This window comes from Pygocentrus nattereri, chromosome 2, assembly GCF_015220715.1.
Source record: "Pygocentrus nattereri isolate fPygNat1 chromosome 2, fPygNat1.pri, whole genome shotgun sequence".
NCBI lineage: Eukaryota > Metazoa > Chordata > Actinopteri > Characiformes > Serrasalmidae > Pygocentrus > Pygocentrus nattereri.
The window spans coordinates 7,418,380-7,429,313 of record NC_051212.1 but is presented as its reverse complement, the minus strand read 5'-3'; the positions used below and the strand labels follow the sequence as shown (position 1 = coordinate 7,429,313).

The 10,934-nt window shown below is 42.4% G+C and overlaps 1 protein-coding gene across 3 annotated transcripts; it reads right to left on the bottom strand.

Moving 5' to 3' along the window:
- Window positions 1-241: 241 nt before the first annotated feature.
- On the bottom strand, window positions 242-6,631 carry LOC119262353 (retrovirus-related Pol polyprotein from transposon 412). Of its 3 annotated transcripts, XM_037533831.1 has the most exons (3): window positions 1,071-6,631; window positions 587-656; window positions 242-351 (listed from the first exon to the last, which is right to left on the bottom strand). In XM_037533831.1, the coding sequence occupies exon 1, from the start codon at window positions 3,694-3,696 to the stop codon at window positions 1,804-1,806; it is 1,893 nt and encodes a 630-aa protein (XP_037389728.1). In that variant the 5' UTR covers window positions 3,697-6,631; the 3' UTR covers window positions 242-351; window positions 587-656; window positions 1,071-1,803. The 3 variants fall into 3 exon arrangements, with proteins under 3 accessions (XP_037389728.1, XP_037389724.1, XP_037389726.1); XM_037533827.1 differs by having other exon boundaries at window positions 587-6,631; XM_037533829.1 differs by having other exon boundaries at window positions 322-656.
- Between the last annotated feature and the right edge of the window lie 4,303 nt (window positions 6,632-10,934).

Here is a 10,934-nt window from a genome sequence, read left to right as displayed (position 1 = left end):
TTTTTAATTGATATTATAAGCTTTGCTATTTTTAAGTGGACGTATTTTATGTTTACACATTCAGTATGACCAAAAATCACATTTACCACTAATAATATCATACTGCGAATAATGAATATTTTATTGTGAGCATTTCAAGCACACGTCATTGAGGTACAGGTTTGTAAACATATAAATAATACATTTTGTTTAGAAACACCTTGTTAAAATATAGTTTTAAAATAAAATAAGCACAGCTTATTGTAAGTGTAACGGGATTACTTCTGCGTTGTGTAGGGTTTTAATGATGCATTGTGGGAGTGATGACATTAGCACACCAGCTTAACATGAGGGAGCATTTATTTTCTCCACCTGCACAGAGTTTACAAAAGGCGAATAAACAGGCTTCATTAGTTTCTCTCTCTCGTGCCCTCAGCTGCGCCTTCTCTCACAGTGGCGTTTTCCAAAGAGGACATATTTCATCAATCATTCATTAAAAGAAAATAATAATAAAAAAAAAATACATATAAAGCAAACTGTAAACTGTACACGCTCCCCATTTGTTGAACAGTATAAGATTAACATTTGACAATATAACTCAACATACCTGCACAGAGTTTACAAAAGGCGAATAAACAGGCTTCATTAGTTTCTCTCTCTCGTGCCCTCAGCTGCGCCTGTTAAACACCGTGCACTCAGATTACAACAAAGCTGCTACACTACCCGAATTATACAAACCCTAAAATTGCAAAAATAAAAGTTACAGCTCTTCTTTAAAAACAAACAAATGCCTGCACTGCCCGTTTAATCTGATCATATTAAGCAAAAGAAAAAGAAGAAAGATACGGTGAACAATTAGCATCCCTACTTCATAATTAGCATTCCACCTTAACATTCCACCTTAACAGAACTCGTGGCCAACAGCGAATACAAACGTATCAAAACCTCATAAAACAGAGTGTTAACTGCACAACGGCCTAACCAGTGGGTGCTATAATGTTTTTGTGACTGAATGAACTCGTTTTAGGTCAAAAACTGGAAAATACAAAGTGTGTTTTAACTTAAAATAACGGAGCTGCGCGCGCACATACCTTCTCTCACAGTGGCGTTTTCCAAAGAGGACGAAAGGTGGGGCTACAGCTTTCTTCCGTGCTCCACTCAAGTAAAGGCTGCTAAAACTCCGCCCATATTGATCTTGCTCTAGTAAATCAAAGTACTCTTTTATATATTTCTCAAGCTAGATTATTTGCAGTAGCCAAAAGAAACTATAAAATAATTAGAACTAAGAGTTTTACAGATAGCATTTTACATTTCATAGTCCCCCTTTCTCTCCTCAATGAATTGCTCCAACAATTAAAAGCCCTTGCTGATTTCAAAATAAAATCCCTTAAGTGAATAATCTAGTGTAACAACATCACACTGCCACATTCTCCCCCACTGTTTTACACTAGATTATGAACTAGCGATCTACAACACATATAGATCACCTTCCAATATATACACTAATGGAAAAAAAACAAAACATCCATAAATTCCCAAAACTAGGATGTAGCCCCTCAACATAAAACCAGGAGTGGTCACTCAGCTATAAAGCTATCCCATTAAGGATTAAGACAAACTAGGGGTAGCTAATCCCCAATTTGGCTATAGAAAACAATGCCATGTACACAGTTCTGAATGCAGACTACAGCACTAGTTACCTCAGCATGTCCAAAACGACAGACACTACAATCTAAAGAAAAAGATTTCTCCTTCCCAAAGATTATTCTATGTAGGTGTTTATGTGAAAGAAAGAAGAAAAGAAAAAAATGCCTCGATACCTCATTAATGAGAGTTTACTAATTGCTTAAGACTTTGAGCAGACATAGTTTGGATGAGTCTATTCACTGGTTTAATAAATCTTCCTAGCCTGGTGCGTATTCTATCAGTTTGAGTAACCTTGGATGAAGGTGAAGATGACTCTAGAGTGTTCGGAGGCAAAGTGTCTTCTACTGAAACGGAAGATACCATGTTATTACGAGACCTAATGGTTGTAGAGCTGATCTCGACATGCTCAGTGTCACCATGACATGACAATGAATGTGGTTGACACTGAGAATTTCCTGCAGACCCGGTGCAGGCTGTATCATCCAGACCTATGACTGGTTCACCCTGACCATCCTCCCGTTGGGTTCCTGCCACATCTTCAAAATCAAGACTGCCTCTCCCTTTCTCTCCGGACCAGTCCTCTGCATCCTCACTTTGTCCCACCTCTGGAGTGTCCTGTAAATCAGCGACCCATTGGGTTGTCCTGTCATCGCACAAATCAGTCTGACCCTCAATCATCGACATGTTATGGCTTATACTGTCTGTGCTGTAGGAGCCCTGCTGCTCAGACTCACCCCACGAAGGCACTGGCAAAAAGTTCACTGGCATTAGCAAATTGCGATGAACTGTCTTAGTCCGTCCCGTACTAGGATTACGAATCCTGTAAATGTTCAGTGAGTCGGTCGTGTTCACCACCACATAGACTGTGTTCTCCCAGTGATCAGCCAATTTCTTTTTACCTCTCTCACCTTTATTCACAAGAAGAACTCTGTCTCCCACATCTAGAGACTGTCCTTTACAGTTGCGATTGTAGTTCTCAGCTTGCTTGTTCTGCTGACGTTTTACATGCATCTGAGCCAGTGACAAAGCTTCCCTGAGATCTTCCCCCAGAGACTGGACATACCTATCCACATCGACTGTTTCATCATCCAAAATGACGCTCTCGAACATGACATCTACTGGTAGACGGGGGGTACGACCAAACATGAGAAAGAAAGGTGGGAAGCCAGTGGTCTCATGCACAGTGCAATTATATGCAAAAGCCAGAGTATTCAACAACTGTGGCCATTTGGCTTTTGACCTAGGTGGGAGTGTCCGAATCATATTTCCCAGCGTTCTGCTAAAACGTTCCGCCTGCCCATTGCCCATTGGGTGGTACGGTGTGGTATGTGATTTGCTGACTCCTGCTAGTAGCAGTAATTCAGCAATGAGAGAACTTTCAAAGTTTGCTCCCCTGTCAGAATGTAGGCGCTTTGGGAAGCCATATATACAGAAGAAATTATTCCACAGTAGACGGGCAACTGTCTTCACAGACTGATTTGAGCAATGGTACGCACAAGCAAGCTTCGTGAAATGATCAGTTATGACAAGTACATCAACAGATTTGTTATTTGCATCCTCTGCAGACCAAAAGTCAACACACACTAACTCCAATGGTGCAGTTGTTGTCACAGAAACAAGTGGCGCCCTAGCCTCTGGTTCCGGTGACTTTCCCAAGATGCACCTCTTGCAACGTGTAACATACTCTTTAATGTCTCTCCCCATGGAATCCCAGTAGAATCTTTGCCTTCCAAGCCACAGAGTACGCTGTTGCCCTTGGTGGCCAGCTTCATCATGTATCCCCTTCACGACCTGATTTCTCAGAGCTGCTGGAACGACATATTGAAACAGCCTCTTTTTAGATGCTGGTTGTTTCGTCAAACGATACAGTATACCCATGCGTATCGTAAGTTTGCCCCACTGCTTTAGAGTGTGTATGGTTTCTCTGGGCTCATGAACCCTTTCCCTCCTAGATGGCCTCCTCCCTCGCTCTACAAAGAACTTCACTCTGCTAATGACAGGGTCTTTACACTGCTTATCGAGTAATTCCTCATGAGAAAAGACAGGTAGCGGGTTCGGCCCTGGTACCATCAACTTCTCCAGATGCTGCACATGACAGACAGCTCTCAGAGTAGCACCTTCCTTCCAGCGACAATGTGACTAACACAGCAGATACCTCTTCCCGTGACAACCGTCCCGCAGTGTCACCCAACACCGGGTTAGACTGTTGGCTATGCAAAACATCGCAAGGAACAGCCTCACAAGACCGGTTTGCCTCGGGCATCTCACAGGACAACCGAAACATGTCCTGAACATCATCCACATTCAAAGTCTCCGCTTCATGCAACAATACCTTATAGGGAGTCCTAGTCAGTCTGCTCATGATCCGTGGTTTGACAAATGGCTCCCTACTTAAAGCATCCGCAACAATGTTTTTAGCTCCAGGGATATACTGAATGTCGAAATCAAAGGGAGCTAATTTTGCCACCCACCTTTGCTCACAAGCATCAAGTTTCGGTTTTGTCAGAATATACTTGAGTGGATTATTATCTGTCCACACAGTAAACCGGTGTCCCCGTAGCCAGTGACTGAATTTGTCATGTATGGCCCACTTCATAGCCAAAAATTCGAGTCTGTGAGCTGGATATTTCGACTGTGCATGATTGAGGGATTTGCTGGCAAAAGCTATAGGTCTTGCTGTGTCACAACCACCCTGAAGCTGAGAGAGTACAGCTCCAAGACCACTGGTGGAGGCATCAACGGACAGTAGGAAAGGTTTTGAAAAATCTGGATGTGCCAGCAACGCTTGATTAATCAAGGCTGCCTTCAAATTTTGTAGAGCTTGTTTACAGTCAATGGTCCAGTCAGCCGGCGTGAGTCTACGAGTCTGGGAGGGTTTCTTGGCACCTTTGCCCTTTCAAGGCTTTTTCTGACCGGCTATAAGCTGAAACAGTGGCTTCGCTAGCGTGGAACAGTGTTCAATGAAGTGTTGGTAATAAACAATCATGCCTAAAAATGATCTTATCTTATCTGTTGAGGGGGTGGCACCATCATTTTCCATGAGCTGCTGTTCTGTCACATTTACAATCGCTTCCACCTTGGCTGGATCAGTGGCCACACCATCTTCAGACACAATGTGACCTAAAAATTTAACTGATCTCCTTAAAAACTGGCACTTAGATGGGGACAGTTTCAAGTTGTGTGCCCTGAGGCGCTGAAACACCATCTCGAGTCTTTGCAGGCTTTCTTCCTCAGACTTAGCAAAAACTAACACGTCATCCAAATAGCAAAGAAGACTCAAAAAATTTTGATCACCAAAAATTGTCAACATCATTCTCATGAAGGTGGCAGGACTGTTGCATAGTCCCTGTGGTAAACGATTGTACTCATGTAATCCCAATGGTGAGGAGAATGCTGTGTATTTCTTATCGTCTTCATGCAATGGGACATTGTAGTACCCGGAAGTCAGATCCATGGTACTAAAGAACGCGTTACCCCCCAATGCGGCAAGGACATCAGCCTGATGAGGGAGAGGGTGCGCATCCTTCACAGTACGCGCATTCAGCCATCGGAAGTCTGCACAGATTCCTAGTTCACCATTTTTTTTTCCAAACTAGAACCAATGGCGATGCAAATTCACTACTGGACTTTCTGATGATCTCCTTTTCTTCCATTTCATCCAAAGTTTGTCGTAGTTTTTGATAGTGGGCTGGAGAGAGCCTCCGATATGGAAGTCGAAATGGTCTATCATCAGTCAGGCGAATTCTGTGACAAAACCCTTGTGCTTCTCCCCAATCTAGGCTATGTCTGGAAAACACAGTGTCATACTTAACAATGAGGTCCACAAGCTTGCTTTTCCAAAAGGGTGACACTTGACAGTCTTCAACATTTATGCCCTGAAGTCCAAGGCTGGTCAACTTACTGTCACTGCTTGTACTGGAACCTTTCACAAAGCTTTTAGCTGTGAGGCTTCCCTCTGAACTTTCACGGCGCAGCGCTCCCACATTTTGATGAGTAGAAACATCCTTGATGCTTTCAAGATCCTCCAAAGCTATACAAGGGAAGACATCTGCTACTTTAGCATTCCTCCTCAAAGTGATCTCAGCTGTTGTTGGGTTCACTATTTTTACCGGGAGCCATCCATCCCCCCAAAGAGGTGAAACTACACGGCCTACCAGTGTGTTGCGAGGCACACAACGAGACGTGCTGGGCTCAATAACAACAGTGCTACCAATAGAAAGTTTAGAATCTGGTGGCAAGCGAGCCCATACCAGATGTTCACTCAATGGCTTAAGGGTCACTGCGCTCATCAGCTTCACTGTCCCAATTTTATCTGGAATAGTCTCTCCTCTCCATCTTTCAAGATTGGACAACAGACGTAAAAACTGACTGTTGGTGGACTGGCATGAATTATCAGGTTTACTCATGACTCTCCAGTAACCATCATTGTTCTTGAATTGTCTGATCAACGGTTTCAAGACGTTAGTGCCCAAGATCAGCTGGTCAGTCTGGCCATCCACAACAAGAACAGGGACCACAAAGCTGAAACCGTATAACTCAAGCTTCAAGTTACAGATGCCCTCTGGTCTAGTTTGCTTCCCACCACAACCTACCAAGATAACATCTGAAGGAGACAAAAAGTCTTCATCAACTATGCCTGCATCTCTTAGTTGTGGAACAATATCTGCACACAGAGTGGTTGCCATTGATCCACTATCCAACATTCCCTGGATTTCAAATTTATCTTGCACTAACACAGAGGTGTAGAACAAATCTTCACTTTGTGCTGTTCTCAATGAGTTTTGGAAGATCACGGTCTTGTCTTTTGCTGCTGATTCACAATAATAATGGTAAACAGACTCAATGTCATCAGCGGAGGTGTCGTTGATGAGCCCCGTATTTACCTCCTTCAACACAAGGCTCTCTAGTTTTCCTGAATTCTCTCCGTTCGCTTTGAATCTGCAGTCTGACAACCGTCCACAACACAGTTGTAACTGACATGCCCCGGAGAAAAGCATTTAAAACAAAGTTTGTGCATCCTGCAGTGGACATTGGTAGTGTGTTCTGAACTGCTACAGACTTTACACACTCTGGGTCGTTTAGCTAGGCTCTTAGTAGGGGCAAGGCGTGCAGACTGGGAATTACTCACAAGGGCTTTCTCCAGCATGTTCAGGACTCTGTCAAGGGTGGTTTTCTCTAAAATGCTGGGTGCTTGTTCTGGCTCACAACTGTTACTATTGTGTGAGTTTGTCCGACAGTTGTTACCCACACTCTCCTGAGACTCTTCTGAGATTCCCATTGCATTTTGTTTAACGGGACACTTCTTTGCCTTACGTTCCCTTAGGAACTCATCCAAGCGTTCTTGGACTTCACAAGCTGTCCAAGAACGGACTGCTTTGCTCTTAAACACCAGGGAAAGATCTTTGTCTGGGCAGTTTTGAACAAACATAACCGCTAGTTCCATACTACGATTAAACATAGCTCTCCCTTCACTACTAAGGCTTTGCTCAGCCACTTCTGCCGCTTGATTCAACCTTATCCAATAATCCAATGAGTTCTCACTAGCATGTGGTTTTATTGCATAAAAATCAGCCAAAGGTAACCCTGAACTGACAGACTCACTAAAGTGCTGCCTCAAGATTGCAAAAACTGCATTTGCATCAGTAGTTCCTGAGTTATTTCGCATCCAGACCTTTGTTATATCTCTTGCACGACCCATGAGCCTATTGAGTATCTCACACACTAACTCTGAATCAGAGCAGTCTTTCTTGCCAAGGTAAACTCTCATCAGCTCTTCCCATTCAAATATGGTACACCTATCAGAGTTATCACCCCGAAAGTATGGAGGTGCACTTACATCTGACTTGAGCACTAAATTTAGCTTGGATGCATCAATGACTGTAGCACTCAACTGACTAGGGCTAGAAGCAGGCGATGTTGGTTCATTATGAGCCCCGAAGACTGAATCAGCTTCCGCACTGCGCGACAGATTTGCTCGAACAGATGCACCAATCTCTGAACCTATCTGATGAATCAAGGCAGTAATATGACTACTAGCTATATTGTGGTCAGAGTATCTCTCATGTGTATTGTCTGGGCTAAAGGTGAATGCAGGAATTGCCCTCTCAGACTGATCAAGTAGTCTACCCCTGCCTGTGCCTGTGAGTTCAGGGCTAGCAAACATGACACTTTTCTCAGTATAAGGAGTAGAAAGTAAAAAACCCCTGCCCCTCCCAATACTGAACTGACTGGCCTTACAACTCGCCCCATCATTTACTATGTCCTCCATGCTTATTAGAATGCAAACAGCTTAGCAAATCTACTCCACTATACAAAAAAATAAATATTTCACATTATAGTGAAGACATGTCCTAAAAAAAAAGGAATCACACTGTTGCACCAAAGAAAACTGTTACTGTAACCAAAATGTTCTTTGCTCAATAAGGTTCAAACCAGAATTTTAGGAGAAGCTCCCCAGATCAGGATTCTTCATTGGAGCAGCTCAAGCCTCCCTGTAGCGTAGTCATCACTCAGCAGCACGCACGGTGGTCTGCAGTCTGCTGACCAGTCATCAGCCACGGTCACGGCACCACTTTGTAACGGAATTACTTCTGCTTTGTGTAGGGTTTTAATGATGCATTGTGGGAGTGATGACATTAGCACACCAGCTTAACATGAGGGAGCATTTATTTTCTCCACCTGCACAGAGTTTACAAAAGGCGAATAAACAGGCTTCATTAGTTTCTCTCTCTCGTGCCCTCAGCTGCGCCTTCTCTCACAGTGGCGTTTTCCAAAGAGGACATATTTCATCAATCATTCATTAAAAGAAAATAATAATAAAAAAAAAAATACATATAAAGCAAACTGTAAACTGTACACGCTCCCCATTTGTTGAACAGTATAAGATTAACATTTGACAATATAACTCAACATACCTGCACAGAGTTTACAAAAGGCGAATAAACAGGCTTCATTAGTTTCTCTCTCTCTCGTGCCCTCAGCTGCGCCTGTTAAACACCGTGCACTCAGATTACAACAAAGCTGCTACACTACCCGAATTATACAAACCCTAAAATTGCAAAAATAAAAGTTACAGCTCTTCTTTAAAAACAAACAAATGCCTGCACTGCCAGTTTAATCTGATCATATTAAGCAAAAGAAAAAGAAGAAAGATACGGTGAACAATTAGCATCCCTACTTCATAATTAGCATTCCACCTTAACATTCCACCTTAACAGAACTCGTGGCCAACAGCGAATACAAACGTATCAAAACCTCATAAAACAGAGTGTTAACTGCACAACGGCCTAACCAGTGGGTGCTATAATGTTTTTGTGACTGAATGAACTCGTTTTAGGTCAAAAACTGGAAAATACAAAGTGTGTTTTAACTTAAAATAACGGAGCTGCGCGCGCACATACCTTCTCTCACAGTGGCGTTTTCCAAAGAGGACGAAAGGTGGGGCTACAGCTTTCTTCCGTGCTCCACTCAAGTAAAGGCTGCTAAAACTCCGCCCATATTGATCTTGCTCTAGTAGATCAAAGTTCTCTTTTATATATTTCTCAAGCTAGATTATTTGCAGTAGCCAAAAGAAACTATAAAATAATTAGAACTAAGAGTTTTACAGATAGCATTTTACATTTCATAGTCCCCCTTTCTCTCCTCAATGAATTGCTCCAACAATTAAAAGCCCTTGCTGATTTCAAAATAAAATCCCTTAAGTGAATAATCTAGTGTAACAACATCACACTGCCACATAAGCACATATTCATCACACTCATTTTTGAAGTGTATTTCAGTGAAAAGTGTAAGAGCCTGTTCACAGGTGTGGATCATAACTTTGGCTGGATTCCGATTACAATTTTCACTAAAATGCATCCCCAGTTTGACCCGATGAGACCTAGCTGCAGTTTGTACAGTGAGCAGTTACACAACAAGTTTCATCAACAAATGCTCTGTTTAAACATGAAGTTAATGCAAAGTGCATACAGACCCCAAATGGAATCCAGCCACTAAACACTGAAGGGCAATTGCACTGTCATTAGCTTAGCTATGGTTTAGAGTTTAGCTAAATATGTGTCCTTATCATGTGATGCTTTGTTTTAGTTGGGCTGATCATGATGTCATTTGACAGCACATTCAGTTTAGTGGACGTTTTATGGTGAATCAGGTCAACTTGTGCTCGTTTTAACAGAGCGGTTAGGTTTACTTCAACACACAGCTGTGCGTTAAACCCCGGAATTTACTGCTTTAGCCAAACTTGTGTTAAACTAAGACTAAACTGCCACTAAGCCAATGACAGAGCAATAACCCCAGTGACAGGCTCGACATGGAATCTGGCCTTCAAGTACTGCAAAAAAATTAGTTCATTAGTTAAAATTTAGTTCATTCCCCTCGGCTGACAGTCCATGACGGAAGTGTCCTTGAGTGAGGCACCTAACCCCCAATTACTCCCTGGGCGCTGTGGATAGGGCTGCCCACCACTCCGGGTAAGTGTGCTCGCTGCCCCCTAGTGTGTGTGTGTTCACTAGTGTGCATGTATGTGGGTGTTTCACTGCACGGATGGGTTAAATGCAGAGGTCTAGTTTCACACTGACCAGACACAGAGACAAATGGTTGAAACTTCAATTCAAGCTGGTCACCCAGCATGGACATGCTTGTTAACCAGCATATCAACTCCCAAAACACAACATACATGGTTTTACTGGTAACCAGCTGTGCTGGTTTAATTCATACTTTTTTCTAGTAGGGATGTCAGTATTTTTTTAAAAAGCTGTGTTTTGCCCATCCACACAAAAGTGTTTTAAGATTACTCATTATTTTTGGACTTGATTATCTGCGTGATTATTTCTCTGTTTTGGCCATGGCACCAGACGAGGCTTTTTCAGACTCCTTATGGAGCCATGTTTGGTTCATTTAATAAAAATCAGTTTTCAGATGTAGCTGATCATATTAAAATTGTGTTAGGTGCCATAGATAAACACCTGAAAAGAAAGTATCAAAGTAATTATTAAGTCGGTGTTAGCTGATTTGAAAATCTTGCTTTCTGAGTTAGCTCCACCTGCTGCTACGATAAACCTTACAGCCTCTCTCCTGAAACATCTTTCATGATGTTCATACTTTATGTAAATTATATGCAATTAATATGGAAATTAGAAACTATTCTGATGGCACTTGATTTCACGCACTTATTTTTAATATGAATTAACAGCTTTAAAGGAGCCAACTTGCAGTCTACAAGGACTCAGTATAGACTCGCTGGTCATTTTATCAGAAAACACTTGTACAGCTGCTCAGTCATGCAGTTATCCAATCACCTGATCATGTGG

Coding starts and splice junctions, on each gene's coding strand:
- LOC119262353 (XM_037533827.1), bottom strand. CDS start 3,696: ATGGTACCAGGGCCGAACCCGCTACCTGTCTTTTCTCATGAGGAATTA.